A 16,887-nucleotide genomic window follows, 5' to 3' on the forward strand; every position below is an offset into this window, starting at 1 on the left:
AAAAGGATTTGATGAGGACAAAGGCTTTCTTTACACTGGACACACTCTGACCTTTGTTTTACTAGATTAATTTCATATCTAGAGTGCCCCATCTTGGATGATGAATTAGCAATAAAAAGCTCATCAAAATGTAATTACATGCAATGTGTTGAATAATGATCTCTTAAAAATTCCTATAGATTTGTCTGCACCTCCTTCCCCTCCTGGGGGAAATGAGCCTCAGCTGCTAGCTACTAGCCCCGGCTCAGGAATGCAAACCCTAGCCATATTGTGAGTCTGAGATAGGAGAGCTGGCTTCTATCATTGCCCAGTGTCATCCATTGATCAATTGCTTTTCTGCATGTGATGCACATCTTTATATAATTTAAAGGACCATCTCCACGGGGGTAGGAATACACAGGAAGTGGAAGCCGAAGGCAGAGCGAAGCCCTCACCTCCTCCATCTGCAGCAGCCCTGTTTCAGGGAGGGAGTTATTAATTAAAATGTTAACTGCCCAGACAATAGCAGGCAGACCAGCATGGAGAAGGCCTGCAAAGCAAGCATTAAAGCTTTCATAACTGTAAATTCCAGGAAAGTTTGCTCCTCCTTAAAATAGGAAAACAGAACCATCTGTATCTCAGAGGAGACTTAACTGAGCTGTTTGAGTGTTGTGAGGCTTTCCCCAGGAGCCCGGCTGGTTTCTCTCCAGAGGGCTGGACTTGGACAGAGAGAAAGCCTAGCCTTACCCGCGCTTGGTTGAGGAGGCCTGTAAACCCTACAGCTGGGGCTGACAGCAGAATATTCAAATGATTCCAACAGTGAAAATGCCCACACTCATTTGAATAACTGAAGAATTCAATCATTTGAATGCCAATGATTATTCCTCTGGGAGTTTACATTTTAGAAAGACAGTGCATCTGAATCCCCATGAGAGCATTAAATCGCTATCTAATTAGCAGTCCCAAATTATATATATTTAACAGATAATTAAAGGTTTGAAGGCTGTTGGAATAACTGGTTATACATTTAAATGAATCACAAGAAATTTGTTAGTAATGTGCGGAGTTTTCTTTTATTTCTTGCTTCCCTCTTTGAAGTTCAGTAGACCCAACCTCTCGGGGTTAAGTTTGGTAGCGGTAAGATAAAGGCAGATGGTTTTAATTATTCCAGCTCCAACCTCCAAATAATTATAAGCAGCTGTCATTTTTACATAATCCTAAATGATAAGACCCAAAGAATGCAAATAAAAAGGTTGACACCATGGGCTCTTGGGCATGGTAATTTAATTATGCCCACTGCCCCGCTGGGCTGACCATTGCGCTTTGCCAAGGAGGTGCCTGAACCTCTCCGCTCCTCGCTCGACTTTTATAACCATGCGGCAGGCACATGTATTTCTGAACGGGCTTCCCAGGTGCTACTTCTGCATTCTCTGTGGGGGTTTGCGGGGCCGAGGGGAGCACTAATACACTCAGATTATGGAGACAAGAAAGTAGCTTGGCTCAGCCAGCCAGGGCTTTTGCTGCAAGTCCTCCTCAGCCTCCCTGCCCCTTTCTCCTTGGGATGGGGTCTGCCCCTGTTCTTGTCTCAGTGAGCCCCTCTCCCCCAGTAGGTGATGACCTGGTAGAAGGCCACCCAATAGCTGGCATCTCTCTAGCCTGTAGCTGGGGATTTTGCAGGGAGGAGCACTCATGCACGTGGCTGGTGAGGGCCAGAAATCCCAAGTGATTGGCTGACCTGCCAACCTCTACCCAGGAGGCTCTCGGTTCCCGTTTGCAGTGTGAGGCTTTCTGGGCCTGTCTCTCCCTGGAAGGGCAGAGACCCCCTGAGGAGCAAGTCAGGGGTACTTATCATAGCCACAGCGGCTTCTCCCAATTGGACCCAATGACTCCAAAACCAAAGTCTGACAGACAAAGTTCACCCTAGGCAGACCTCCGGTTGCACTTTGCCAGAGGCAAGTCTAGAACATCATCTAGAAGGAAGACACACACACATACACACACACACACACACACACACACACACACACTCCAAATTAAATCAAAAGCCCAAGGACCCAAATGCCTGCTTCTCCCAAAAAGCCTCTCCTGGAGTGTCTAAGTTTCTAGCTACATTCCAGGAAGAGGGTTTGGGAGGAAGTGGGGCAGGTGAAGGCATTTACTGGACTCCTGCCATTGCGGCAGGATTGGGAGTCCTATGGCTGGGACGCCCCTTATGTGGAGCCTCGTTCATCCAGGCTCAAATACAGATAGAAACAGTACCTTTGTGTACATTTAATGGAAAGATTCCTTTGAGAGTTAATCATCTGAGGCTCAGCTCTGCTCAGTGTGGAATGGCAAGGAGCTGGCTGACTGGGATCCCAGGTCACCTTGCTGTCATCCCTTCCTGATGCCTTCACGGGACACATTGCAGGCAGATACCCGGCAGCAGCCTTGGGGCCACCAGGATATGTTAGTCCGTGGGCCAGAGCAGTCTCTGAGACTAGGGTCGCCTCAGCCTCAGCCTCCCCCGTCAGCTGTGTGGCCTTGGACAAGTCACTCAACCTCTCCAGCCTCAGTTTCCTGAGCTGATAAATGAGTGCAAAAATAGTGCCTCCTGGAGGGGATTGTTCTGAGCATACAATGAGTTCATGTTCACACAAGGTCTAGAACTGGCCAGGCACATAATGTGTGCTATACACGTGCTCATGGAGTGAATATAGATCCTAATGTGTTCATTTATTTATTCTGTTTACTCATTCAAATATTCAACTATTCATAGTGAACCCATTCTGCCAGGCACTCTCCTGGACACTGGCAGGTTCAATGCTGAATGAGAAATAGCCTCTTTCCCGAAGATCTTGGGACCTAGTGGGAGATGTAGGCAGTAAGTAATGAATTTGCAGTACGCTGTGATGGGTGTGGAGATGGAGAGACCACAGGAGGCTCAGGAGAACATAGGAAGGACCTGAACCAACTCTGAACTTGGCAGCAGACTTCCCGGAGGAGCTGATGCCTCCTCTGGGTCCTGAGGAGCCAATGGACTTTGAGTTGGGGTGAAGAGTGCTGGAAACAGTGGAGTGGTAGAAGGATGCAGGGACCTGAAGTCAAGGATGGTAATAATATTGTTAGCAGCCCACTGGATCTAGCTGGGGAGCAATACAGAGAGAGTCGGGAAGTGGTGAGAGGGAGGTCAGAGCCACAGGCAGAGGCATACTGATGGGCACTGTGGCATTCTGGAACGTTGGACATCAACCTAGAGGGCGTGGGGAGCCATGAGGATTCCAGGCCAAGTGGTGATTTTGGTTGCAGAAGAATCCCCCTGGCCGGACCCTGGACAGTGGATTGCAGGGGCGGAGTCCATGCAGGGAGGCTTAGGAGATGCTCACCTTCATCAAGGGGAGGGAGGGTATCATGGTGGCTAAAACTAAGTTGGTGGCAAGAGGGATGGAGAGATGTGACTCAATTTCAAGAGACACATAAAAGATAGAAGCTATGGATGTGGTAGTTTGATGAGCCCTGGTTGCCTTGCCTAGATCACTGGCCTCTTTCTCTGGCTGCTCGCCTCTCCAGCCTCTGCCCACATCTTCATGATCACAGACATATACAAGACCCAGAGGACTGAGTCAGCCTTGCAGGGGACCTTTAGTTTTCCTATGAGTCATGAGTGACATCACAGGTCTCTTGGGTTTATTCAGACCAGCATGCATCCCAAATTTTTTTTTAAAGACAGATTAGTATATTTCAGAATCACCTGCAAAAAAAAAGAAAAGAAAAGAAAAGAAAAGAGTGAAACCTAAATATTTTGCTGCGTCACCAGTCCAGTGGGCTGGACAGAGCAGTGATGGGTGAGAACCTATTCAGTTTGGTGGTCTGATATCCCAGGGCAGAGAGCAGATGGGTGGGATAGGTGGTCACAGGCATGTTGATGCTGCAAAACCCTGTGTCCTCGGGGCGGTGCAGAACAAGGGCCACCCCAGGGAAGAAGGGAGACAGACTCTAGCTGGAAGGATCCGAGAAACATTCATGGACGACGTGGGCACAGAGGTGGATCCCTTTATGTCTTCTCCTCCTTCACAAGTATCTTGAAAATTTTTAGCAGAAAAAGAGAAACAAAATAAAGATATCATACCAAGCATCACCCTAGATAAAGTCACACACACACACACACACACACACACACACACACACACTCAGACACGTTTGAGGAAGGCTCAGCCATCTGATGTAGGTTAATACCATTACAGGCAAAAACCAGAGTCAGGTGTAGTGGTAACTGGCTTGGAAGGAGGGATTCCTTTCCCTCTTTTCTTTCTCTCTCTCTTTCCTTCACTTCCAAATTCGTTGCCCGCTTCCTGCCCTTCCAGCCAGTTAGCACAGAAACCTAGACGTGGAGAGAGGTCTCTCTGTTCCAAGCACCACCCCTCCAAGGGGAGCCAGTAAGACTGGAGTACTTCTCCCGGGGACTGAGCCAGGAGAGGCACTAGGAATGGGGGTGACAGGCCAGGAAGGCTGGTGTCACTGGCCCCAGGAGGAAACCCCCAGCAGAGCTTGCTCCATGTGGGTGGTCAGCTGCAGCTCCACTGGACGGGAAACATGTCTCATTGCACTGTTGGTTGGTGCTATCTTCTGATCTCACTTGAGTGAGTGAGAAAATTCATTGTCTTGGCAGTTCCAAAATTGGAATCACCTTGTGGTGCCCAATTATAGTGCGTGTTCAAAACAGCCTGACACATTTCAATCCCAAGAGTCTCTTGCTCGAGGGAATAATGCCAACTAAAGTTCTATAAATGCACAAAAATTGCTTTGTCAAATGTCACAGGCATACTTTCAACTTATAGAGGTCCTCTTGTTATCCTAGATGTTATTTCCTAATGACTCAGGTATCTCCAACCTTTGTATGAAATCTGCTTTGGAATATGGCACTGTGGGCTCAAGAACTTGGTGCAACTCTCTTTGGAACTTTGAAATTCATTCATTTTTTTTTTTTTTTTAAAGATTTTATTTATTTATTTGAGAGAGAGAATGAGAGAGAGCATGAGAGGGAGGAGGGTCAGAGGGAGAAGCAGACTCCCTGCCGAGCAGGGAGCCCGATGCGGGACTCGATCCCGGGACTCCAGGATCATGACCTGAGCCGAAGGCAGTTGCTTAACCAACTGAGCCGCCCAGGCGCCCCATTCATTTTTTTTTTTTTAAGATTTTATTTATTTATTTGACAGAGAGAGACACAGTGAGAGAGGGAACACAAGCAAGGGGAGTGGGAGAGGGAGAAGTAGGCTTCCCACTGAGCAGGGAGCCCGATGTGGGGCTCGATCCCAGGACCCTGGGATCATGACCTGAGCCAAAGGCAGGCACTTACTGACTGAGCCACCCAGGTGCCCCCTTTTCTTTTTTTGAGAGAGAGAGAGCACTAGAGGGCGAGCAAGCAGGGGGGGGGGGGGGTGGGCAGAGGGAGAGGGAGAGAGAGAATCCCAGGCAGACTCCACGCCCAGCAGGAGCCAGACGCAGGGCTCGATCTTACAACCCCAAGATCGTCTGACCTGAGCTGAAATCAAGAGTCAGATGCTAAACCAACTGAGCCAGCCAGGCGCCCCTGAAATTCATTCTGAAGGCTGTTCTGCATCTAAGTTTTGCCCAGAAAACTATAGTGCGGTTTTGTCCAGAGTGTTCTAACCTATCAGAGAGCTGTCTTCTAGGCACCCAGGGGCATCTTTCCCTCGCAGGCGGCATCCGTGTTCTGCCTTCTCTGCTGCGGGCTGGTATTTCCCTCGCATGGGCCCTTCACCTGACTCAGGGCCCTGCAGACGGTGCTCCCCTCTCTGGGTCAGCGTCCCCGCTTCCCAGGCCCCTTGCTGGCACGAAAGCTCCTCCCGCCCGAGCCACTCAGCCCGATTTTCATTTTGATGACTCGCTGGCTATGACAAGACAGATGGGCTTTCTGAGAATGGGAATTTAAGGCCAGCCGCCATGGAGAAGCCACACTGAAGGTCCAAAACCACTGGCAGAGCTGGGTCACTTCCTCCCCACACACCACGTGGGTGACTCACCTCGACTCAGAGGACACCAATTAAGATAAAGGTCATTTGGGTTTTCAAAGCAGCCTCTTAATTGTTTTTTTTTTTTTTTTTAAATACCAAAGCTGTTTTAGTTTTACAGCCATCAAAAGGATTTTGTAATCACACTAAGAGAGCACGGAGAACTTTTCATCTTTGAGACACTTAAAAACATTAATTAATAAGAGCATGGTACCTGGTGGAAAAAGGAAAAGCCTTGTTGTCCGGACATGCCCTGTTGCCTCTCTCCCACCTTCCGGCTGCTTTGGGACACACCCTCACGGCCCTGCTTCCCTCCAGTGTATCTGGGCTTCTCATCTTCCCATGAACACGAAGGATTTCATCTCCACGTATAGACTCATCGGGATCACCCCCTCCTCCCCCACCACCGGCCTTGTCTCTGCCATCCTGTCATCTAGCTTACCTAGCAAGGTCTGAGCCCCATGGCGTCATACCACCAAAGGGCCAGCACGATTCAGGTGGAAATCCCAGCTACCCTGGTACCATCAGATGCTACCAGGCTTGTCTGAGGCTGAGTCAGATGTTGGCTAATGGGCCTTGTGTTGTGTGTCCTGGGTATGTGGCACCGTGCTCCCTCCAAGTACTCACTCAGTGCACTGTAGTTGTTCTCAATCTGAAACTGACTCTTGCATCCCCGGCCTACGAAGGCCAGTTTCGAGGCAGCCCGAATGAGTCAAATGGAGGCAAGGATGGCTGGTGGGTGTCGGCTTCCGCCGTTGTTCTGTACCCGTTAATAGGCCTGCTGCGTGCAGCCCTGTGGGTGGTCGCCATCTGAGCTGAGACCCCCTCCGGGGAGGCAGCGCACAGGGTGGTGAGGACCGGAGGCTGAGCCAAGGGGCAAAGATGGGCTTGAATCACAGTCCCACTGTCGATTAGCTGTGCTGCCACGTGGCCTGCATCCCCGGGCTCCGCACATGCCCATCTGTGAGGCAGTTATCCCTCCAAGGAGGTATGCACAGTGTTTAGTACCGTGCCTGGAAGAAGAGCATTCACTCTTCCTAAAGAATGATAGGAGGTGAGGGGGAAGCTGGCCGGCAGAAAACTTTGTGTTTTTGTTTTGGTTTGGTTTGGTTTGGTTTGCTAAAGGCAGTCACTTAGAAAGCAGAACAGATTGGTTGCTACATTTTATAAATTCCTTGTGGGAGAAACAATGAACTTAGAAAACTGAAAACAGTAACTGCTTCAAAGGACTTACCTTTGGGCCAGCTAGCAGAACGGTGGGTGGTGATCCCTGTGTTGCCTGTATTGTGATAGGGAGGGCGATATTTTGTTTTCCATTCTTGCACTTTTCAGTATTTTCCAAATTTTCTGCAATGAGCAGTTGTTACCTGGAAAATCGGGGGGAGGGGGCAGGGGTAATCTTAAAAAAACAGCAAAAGCTTAAACCATTTGGACTGTCGCCAGGAGAGAAGTGGCTGATACTCTGCTTCCACTGAGTCTCTGCTGAGACTCCCCTTCCCTAGGGCCACCTCCTCTGCAGCTGGACATTGCATGACAGCCAGAGTCCTTGATTTGCAAATTCTAAGGGAAGAGACTGTTGCCCTGTCTCAGGCCCACCTGGCCAGCTGGCCTTGGGACCATGTCCTGTTTGAGACCTTCCCTTTGACCTTGAGAAGAATGGACCACCACTCCAGGTTGAACTGCCTCTTTTAAAGAATAGAAATATTACTGAACAACCATACTGCAAAGAAACATTTTATCCCATGAGCCTCCTCTCTAGGGGGAGGTGGGGGCTGCCACATCTCCTGAATCAGTAATGACCTTTACTGGTGCTGGCCGAGTGGGCGTTTCCCAAGACTGTTTGTCAGGACACACTCCATGCTCCACTATGTACCTGTTTGCTTCTCACGCCAGCCCTGTGAGCTGAATGCTATTATCCCATCCTATAGACGAGTAGCACAGGGCTCAGAGAAATGCACGAACACCTGTGTGTGATTCTGGGACCCTAGCTGCTACCTGCTCTCTAACCGCCCTGATTGGCGAGTGGTGGGTCATGACCTACACCTTGAGTGCAGGAGATGACCCTTCTCAGACAGCTTCTCCACGCTTTCCTGATGGCTCACCTGGGCCTGGCCCAGGGCCTGATAAATGTATTTGGGGGGATTTGGGTGAGTACAGGAGCAAATGAGGGAATGGATGGAGGCAGGAGGGAGGGAATGAAGTGCCCGGTAGCCATTAGGCCGTGCTCTCTTGTGCGTGGAGGAGAGAAGATGTGTCTCCTTTACTTCTCCCAAAAGGACCACTTCAGTCCCTGGGATGAGAGGAGACGCAGGCCTCGGGGGAGGTGGCAAAGGTGTTTGCCAGCTGAGGACTCTGCCTGCCTTGGGAGAGAACATCCGCCCAGACAATGGCTGGCTCCCCGCCCTTGGCCACACCCCTGCACCAGATGGCATTAGCTCTGGGCAAGGTTTCTTCCTCTCCAGTTGTGGGCCTCCCACCCCCATCTCCTTCCTTCCTTTTGGCAGCATGGAGCGGCACGTACAATTTATCAATTATTAGCATACACGATATTTGTTTCCCAGAGGCTGCATGGATGTATGTAGCTGATTTCTTCTGGCCCCTCCCAAAAAAACACAGGAAAAGCAAAGGCATTTTTGTTTTTTTTCAAACCAACATGAACGTGGCCATCACCTTAGCCTATCCCATTATGCTTCCAAAGTTGGTCTGTAGGTAACACCAAAGAGCGCCTGCATGCAGACAATGAAACACCAGCTGGTGGGTTCAGGCGAGGAAGGCGTGCCCCCGGAGGGCTCTGGCTTGCTCCTCAGATGGATGCCCATCTTGTCCCATCCTCCTAGGCCACAGGCTGGTTTGTGCGTTCACCACATCTGGCCTTTATTTGAAACTCCACCTCAAAGTATTTCATAGCACAGAATATCTTTCCTTATTAAATTCTCCCCCACATATTTTTTTCATAAAACAGGCACCAAAAACTACAAACCTACCCGTGACTCTCAAAGTATCTGTTTATAAACCTTTGGAAACCGTTCGCAATTCGTTAATCACATTTTCAAAGGAAGTTACAGTTTATAGATACACTAACAAATGCCGTATCCGATGCCTCAGCCCCAGTAACGAGAGCCTCACGCAGGGAAAGAGGGAGTGGGGCTGGTGGATCCAGGATGTGTCAGAGGCTGAATCCGGAGGGACAGGGGACAGCTGGCCTGGAAGTCAGAGATTTGCTTCTGTTTCTGTCACTCTTACACTGTGGCCTCACATCTGTCCTCTCAGGGGGGAAAGTAAGGATAGGGGATCAGCCGCACTCACACACAGTAGTCTATCTTGAGTAACAGTGAGATATTTTGCAGGTCACATGCTCCTAAATAAGTGTTAGGAACACTTCACTTAAAATGTACTTTAAAAGTGGTTCATTTACAAGGAAAAATAATAAAGGCATTAAATATATACAAGTCAGAATTCCAATGACTACTTATGCTTGAAACCCAAGCCAGCTTAAAAAAAAAAAAATCTTTAAGAAGGGAAAGGGGTAATGTGGAGAGAATGTAGTTGGTACCTGAAACATCCAAGGGCATAAAGATTTTAGTCACAGCTTGATCCAGGCACACACACTGTGTTTTCAGGACTCTCTCCTGCCTTTTCTCTGCTTTCTCTGCATTGGCTTCATTCTCAGGAGGGCTCTCTCTAAGCAGAAGCAGAGATAGTTATGAGGAGCTCATGTTCACATCCTACCACCTTAATGGTGCTAGCAGATGCGCAGCTCCTTTATCTGGATAAACCCAGGAAAGCATGCCAGGCTGAAGCTCATTTGGGTTGGCGTGGGTTACATCCCCAGCTCTGAACCAGTCTCTGCGTCCTGGAGAGATGTGGGTCTCCTCGAATGCTCAGGTCACTTGCCTATCTCTGACCCAGGGTGGTCTTGCTTTCACGAGAACTATATTTACTGAGAAAGGGGCCCAAGGGCTTCCCTGCAGGAAAGCAAGGCGATTACCCTGGAAAATGTGGGGGATGAGTGGGGGCAGTGCATGGCACAAGCGTCTTCCTTGTGGAAGTCTACTCTCTAGCCTTCCCATATGCTCTCTTCATTGGAGAAAAGATAAAGGTGGATCTAGGGTCATTATGCTGGAGTTCACTCCTCACCCTCAGTCTGTTTTATTTTATGCAACAGACACTGACTTTTCCTTCCCTCATTCAAAATAATCACTCTGCTATGTTACTACTTGCACTCTAAAGGAGCTCACCCATTAATAAAAACCCAAATGGGAAGTGTTTTAGACCAGTTTCACATACTTGGTTAAGCAGACGTTGTAGAGGGGCATTCCTACAATAGAGTTCCAGAGCAGGTATCCCCAGCCCTGCCTGTTTCCTTCAATGAAATGAAATTATTTAGACTCACTGGTTTGTGGACCAGCCCACTGTGAATGCTTCTTCATACTCTAAACCCTCCAGGTTTCCTGACTATCAAAAGCGCAATGTATTGAATTTCTTGAGTGGTTATAAGAAAAAAAAAATGAAGAAAGACATCTGGGAATGGTCAGAAGTCAAGGGTGCTCTGTGGATTACAGAATTGCCAAGTACCATCTAAAAGCACTTGGGTTCTTTAGCACAGGTATGAATTTTTCTGCTGGGACAGTCTTGAGTCCCAGCTGAGCTATAGTCCCCGTCTTGGTGCATAAGATATATACACCAGGAGGAGGTATGTGAATGTGACTGTCTGACACAGACATCTTCAACAAACATCTCCTATGGTTTACAGAACAGTGACCTGCTGAATCACTGAATGGGTCTCCTTCATTTCAAGGAAATGACATATTAGCCAACTGTATACAATGAGCCTGTGTCTTGGCTAGCAAGGTCATGGCTCTCAGGAATCATGCTAGCTATATATTAAGGCTTTATTCTGTGCCAGGATTGTGTTTGTCCATTTACATACAGTATCTAGTTAATTCTCTCAACCTACCATTGCCAGGGAGGTACTATTGTTTTTCCTATTTTACAACTGAGAAAAGGGAAGCATGGAGCAACTGGGCCCCCTGCTCAGGATCACAGGCCCAGTAAGTGGCAGAACCACTCTCAGAAAGACAAATGGACATTTTCTGAGGATAAGGGAACATTTGGTGCTCGGGACCTCGGGGGTGTTTTTGAATTTCTTTAGGAGTGTTTGAAATAACATGAGTCTCAGCAATGAAAATTTGGTCAGGGGCTGGTGGTGGGTGGGGGTGTCCTGCCCCACACTGGCTATGTGATCTTATCAAAGTGTCCTTTTACCCATTATTTAACTTGTGACAGCCTCTTTTCCTGTATGTATGGTGGGCAGTGAACTGACCTTCGAAAGGCAAAATTAAGGGTGATAAACTGCAAGCAAGTCCTTGGAAAAGAAAGAAAGACTGCTTACTTGGCTTTATTGATATCCTTAGTACCTGGTCCTTACGAGGCATCTGATAAATGTATTTGAATAAATAAATAAAGGAGCATTTTGAAATGACCAAAGGAAGTACTTCTCACAAACAAACAGTTTAGAACTAGCATTATGCCACCCAAAATATTGAGAAAGCTCTGCATTTTGCTCAGAAGCTGGGCTGTGTGAGCTTCTGGGGCACCTAGTGGCTCTCGGGGATGGTTCTTACCAAAATGGAACTTGGGGGCCGTTAGACAGTTAACAGAGGTCCAAGAGTGGCTGACTGTACGTCCTCAAAGGGACATGTCGAGTCTTGTTAGCATCATGCGCCCCCTTCCCCACCATACCTCCTCACTGTGACACCTGGGTGACAACCCCACCCACCCCGTTCCTGTTCCTCCCACTCAGCTCCCGCCTGGATCTCGCAAGGGCCTGAGCTTCCACGAACACACAAAGTTTCCATAATGGGACCCAACTGCAAATCTGCTGTCATAAAAAGCGGCCTCTCAGGGAGCCGCTTCCCCTCCTCTTCATCTACAGTGGATCCGATGTCCTAAAACTGACCTTGAACATCTGTGAATTGCCTTTAGCACCTGTCTCCAGGAACCAAGCAGTGTCCACAATGGTTACCTGTTGTTTGGGGCGGGAGGGGTCTGAAAACACAGTGATGCTGCATCCCATTTCGAATCTTACCAATTCCATCCAAAGATGACCAACTTAGGGACAAAAAAGAAAAAAAAAAACTATACATACATAGGTATTTTTTCCAATATGCCATTGGCCATATCTTATGAACCGGTAAAGGGGTTGCTTATCTTTAGCCTGCAGTAGAGGGCAGACTTTCCTACATTATAAACATCCCAACCACCATCATTAAAGGCCCTGAGACACAGGAACATCCAGACACACGACCGGCCAGCAGATAAAATGGTAGGGTTGCAGGGTGACTAACACCAGTGATTTAGGGAAGAAAAAACGAAAACCACTCCCCCTGTTCTTAAGACACTCGTGAGGTTTTCCAGAGAAATGCCCTCATGGCCATTAAATCTGGTGGTGACTCCCAATACCCACATCCACCCCGGGTAGAGAGGCCGCACTTAGCTCAGTCCTGCTACGGCCTGTGTGAGGGCAAGTCTACACGATGTTACCAGGATGTTGAGTGCTACCGTGGAGACCAGTGCTTTTGCTTCCTCACCAAGGAGCATGGGGCCGGTTTGAGACCGGAGGTCGGGGTGGGAGAACTGTAAGACAAAGGGATAGGACTAGATTTTTGGGAGACCGTAAAAAGCCCTTTCCTGTGTCACAAAGTGGTGGCTTTTTTAAAACTTTGGAGTAGAGAAGGATCTCCCCTATTCCACATGGGTGCCATCTGGGCAGGGGGAAATCTTTGCTTTGCTTCTGGTGGATTTGGAGGCAACGAGTCCAGGAGGTAAATTCATTTCAAGGAGCGTCGGCTTGTTATTTCCCCAGCTCGGAGCACCTGGCCTGAGCTTTCCTGCTATTACAGTCCCTCGGACTGTGCCCTACTGGGCTTCTCTCTAATGTCCCTCCACTCAGTCCCCATCCGAGAAACAGGGCTTGGGAAAATAAACGCTGCCCTGGCTGATGATCTCATGGAAATTTTTTTTTTTTCCCTCTTTCTTTATTTCCCTCTCGCTACCAGTACGAAGAAGGAAAGAAGCGAAGGAAACCTAACTACAGTAGCGTTGACCTCTCTGAGGTGGAGTGGGAAGACCGGGATGATGTGGTAAGTGACTGGTTTTCAAGCCCGGTGAGGAGGGAGCTCCACAGTACCCACTTCTGTACCTGGAGGCCACCCGGGGAGCTGGCCGAGAGGCCCCCCCAGAGGACACCTGGCCACCAGAGGGACATGAAGACAATGGGCTCTTTTTAGGGCACTGGAATTTTATAAGCCTCCTGCTGGCTGGAACGGTTGCAGCTAGGCCAGCCGCCTGCCTGCTTGGCGCAGTCGGCTGAAACCATCCCCTGACAGGCTCTGGTCCCTTCTGCTGTGGATTCATCCAGACTCTTGCTCGGTGCAGTTTATGGGACCTGCCACCCTCAGGGGAGCCTGGACTGAGCCTGGCTGGGCAGCAGAAGGCCCTGCCCTCCGTCAAGTCAGGATGCCCTGGGCACAGCCCTTGCTTTCGGGGAGCCGCCCAGGACTGAGCAGCCCTGCCTCCCTTCTGCATGGTGGGCAGTCCATTTCCTGGGCCGTCCCAGCCGTCCCCCTTGCGGCCACACCACAAGAGCTCACACGCTTATTTCCCGCACCAACTCAGCCTTCGGCACTGTATCAAAAGCCTTCCTTATGGCCACGACTTAACCCCGTCCGTCTCCTTGTTATTTCCTCAATAAATAGATTTGTTCAACATGGCTGCCTTTGTGTGAATGTAGGCAGACTGTCCTTAATTAAATTGTCACTTCCCGTGAGTTCCTGCCTGGATCCTTGCTCTTGACTTTCTCTGTGGGGCGTCTGAGCCACGTCCACGGCTCTCTGCCCACACCCTCCCTGACGTGTCCAGGGGCCTGTCTTCAGTTTCACCATGGAGATAGCCATGTTTCCGTCCCTCAGTCTGTCCTGCTTTCCAAAGAGTTGTTGAGGGGAACCATTTGGACTCCCCAGCTGGGTTCTCTTGCTGTCATTATCTTCTCTCCGTGTCCTCTGCTCCCTGGACGTCTCAGCTAGCGTAAATCTCGGATTTTCTTCCTGGCCTATAAAATGCAAGAGGCATATCTTAGAAGTGTAGCTGATTTCCTTCATCTGTATTAGGACTCTTGAAACTCAAGTTCAGACAAAATACCTACTGTTTGATAAAAAACAACTTCCTCACCTGTCCTCTTTTCCCCACCTGCTGGTGGCCTGATATTGGGTCAGCTCAGTGACCTCGTAGGGTTTTACATCTTATTCTTTAAACATGGTCATCAGGGTCTTTAGGTTGTACTGTGCCCAATGTCCATGCTCTCCCCTTTCCTCCTGCTTTTACCAAGAAGCAGGCTAGCGCAGTCGTGAGGGGCACGGCCGGGCATTAGCCCACCTGGGTTCGAATCCCACCGTGGCAATCTGCTGGCTGTTGGTCTCAAGCACACAATTATCCTTTCTGTGCCTCGATTTTGGTTTTTGTCCTTTTTTTTTTTCCAGTAAAATGAGTATGATGATAATAGTACCTACATCAGAGAGCTGTTGTGAATCTTAAATGTGCTAATATGCTGAAAGATGAAAACGTATGTATGCCATTGTGTGGACATGGGGAGTGTCTGTGAGCGGTGGCTATTCTTTCTACTATTCTCATCAGCATTAATCCTCAGGTAACCTGCTCATGAATGAATGTCCCATGGACTTGCAGCTGCTAAATTGTCTCGTGAGTGTTTGAAGGGCGCGTTCCACTGTTTTCCTTTTTCTTCCATCTTCACTTTATCAGTTGCTTTATTTTGACTTCACTGGACCTTTTTGTTTCCTTTCCCAGAAGGCTGGAACCTTGTCGTCAACATGCTTCCCCCCCCTTCGTCCCATCCATTTGGATCAACATGGGAAGCAAACTGCTTTATGCTCGTTCTCACTTCAGAGTCCTCACATCATGTTACTGGAAGAGATTTATTACTTGGCTCACTCTAGTCATCGCCTGCACTCCAGTTAATTTTCAAGGAGCTGATATCTCCTTTTATTAATCGTGGCTTCCTTGCCCTATCTTCTTTTCTCATCGGAGCTGCAGAGCATTGGATTCCCAGCCTCTTACATGTTCTTCACCTTCATCCGACTCCCAGGGGTTTTTGGTGTCCACCTTCAAAGTTCCCACATCTCCTACAAGTTCAGTGCTCTTACTCTGCTCAAACTGGTCTCTCGTGGTCTCTCTGATTTGGGTCTCTTGTCTTACTTCCTTGAGGAACATGATACACTCAAAGCACATTTTGTGTACCCCACCAACACATTTGGGAAAACCCGGGTCACCATTTCTCTCCTACAGATTTGCACTCCGTTGACTGGAGAATCCTGGAACCAATACAGAGAAGCTTTGTAACATTGACATGTGATCCTACATGCCCATATGTCCACCATTGGGGTTTGCCTGTAAGTGGCAGAGGGCAGGCTTTTGGTTAAGATCTGGGAAAGACCATGAAGTAGAGCCCACTAAGGAGGAAGCAGCTTGAGCCTGCCCAGCTGCAGAGAACTTCTTGGAAGGAGCATCCTACTTCTCTTGGCAACTCAGCTCTTGTTGAATATAATGACGGTATTTACAACATAGACCCTGTGTCCTTCCAAAAAAGATGTGAGGTCACATATACTATTAAAACATGTGCAAAATAGACTGGCTAAAATTAGAATCTTAAAAAGAGGAAGAAAAATTAGAAACCGTTTAGAGGTGGATGAGCAGGACGTCTGGCCCAGGCTCCAGGCGACTTAGGCATCACATCAAAATACAATGAGTACGACAGATCTTTGGGGACCCATAAGCCAGGAAGGGACCCTGAGACATCTATAGCCCTGCCTGAATCACCAGTGTTGGTCACCTCTGGGAAGGAAAAAAAATATACCTTTTAAAATGGAGTTTATCCTTTGGTTATAAATTCCCACAGATGGTTGAAAGACTTAAGGATGACATTTTTCTTACTCCTGTTACCTCTTAGTCTTTCCCAAGCTTTCCACAGTGAACATGATTATTTCAATGAAGAGAAAAAACGAATATAGATAATAATAACTGACGTACTGAGCCCTTCCTATATGCCAGCACTGTTCCAAGTGCTATATGTGGATGAACATGTTGATTCTACACAACAGTTTTACAAAGTCAGTGTTATTGCCATCCTCATTTTGCAGTAAGGAAACTGAGGCAGAGAACAGATTGGTCCACGGGCACACCGTGTGGATTCCAGCCCAGGCTGCCTGGCCCCAAAGCTCTTGGCCACTTTTTTATGCCTTAGAAAGAGCTCTTGAGTCCAAGAGTCCTTAAAGACTCTGTATCAGTGCCCTCACGGTGTTTCCATAGTATCCTCCCTGAGGGGTGCCGCAGAGATGGGGAGTCCTTGCAGCCAGCTGCTAAACAAATGCTCGCCATGGGTGGCGCTGTAGATGCCAGCCCATCAGATTCTGCCTCCGGGCCACCTGAAACCCCTTAGGTTGCAGTGTGAGCCTTTTCTACTGCTCTCCAGTCAACTCACAGTTCTTACCGGCAATGGTTCTGTGGAAAATTTTCTTCGAGTCTTTTCTTTCTAAAGCCCCATATACCTCTTCTCCTGGGGTAAAGTTCTGAGAACTGTGCTCAATTAATTTGTTCTTCTTTACACCTACTCCTGTGTCTCTGCAGCTCGTGCTTGAGCCCTGGGTCGCCAAACCAAACACGGTCACCCCCCGCCACTACCCCCCCACCCACCCCCCGGACAGAGAGATTGAGAGGATTTTGATTTTGTCATACAGATACTCTGTGCCCGAGTCTGTTTTCATACTCTGGTTAAACGCTTGCTTGGGAATGACAGACCTGTTAATCTCCTGCTTCTCCCTTCCCC

At 48.5% G+C, this 16,887-nt stretch overlaps 1 protein-coding gene across 11 annotated transcripts in view; it reads left to right on the plus strand.

The window, feature by feature from the left end:
* CACNA2D3 (calcium voltage-gated channel auxiliary subunit alpha2delta 3) overlaps positions 1-16,887 on the plus strand; it is a 960,286-nt gene that overhangs the window by 759,576 nt on the left and 183,823 nt on the right. For all 11 annotated transcript variants that reach the window (XR_004300377.1, XM_032411506.1, XM_032411505.1 and 8 more), the window contains one exon: positions 13,049-13,132. Coding sequence is in view for 10 of the 11 variants with exons in the window: in XM_032411506.1 (XP_032267397.1) it covers positions 13,049-13,132 (84 nt within the window). In the remaining variant the exon portion in view is untranslated. The remainder of the gene's footprint in view (positions 1-13,048; positions 13,133-16,887) is intronic.

The sequence above is a fragment of the Phoca vitulina genome, unplaced genomic scaffold (genome assembly GCF_004348235.1).
Source record: "Phoca vitulina isolate PV1807 unplaced genomic scaffold, GSC_HSeal_1.0 scaffold13, whole genome shotgun sequence".
In the NCBI taxonomy this organism is placed as follows: domain Eukaryota; kingdom Metazoa; phylum Chordata; class Mammalia; order Carnivora; family Phocidae; genus Phoca; species Phoca vitulina.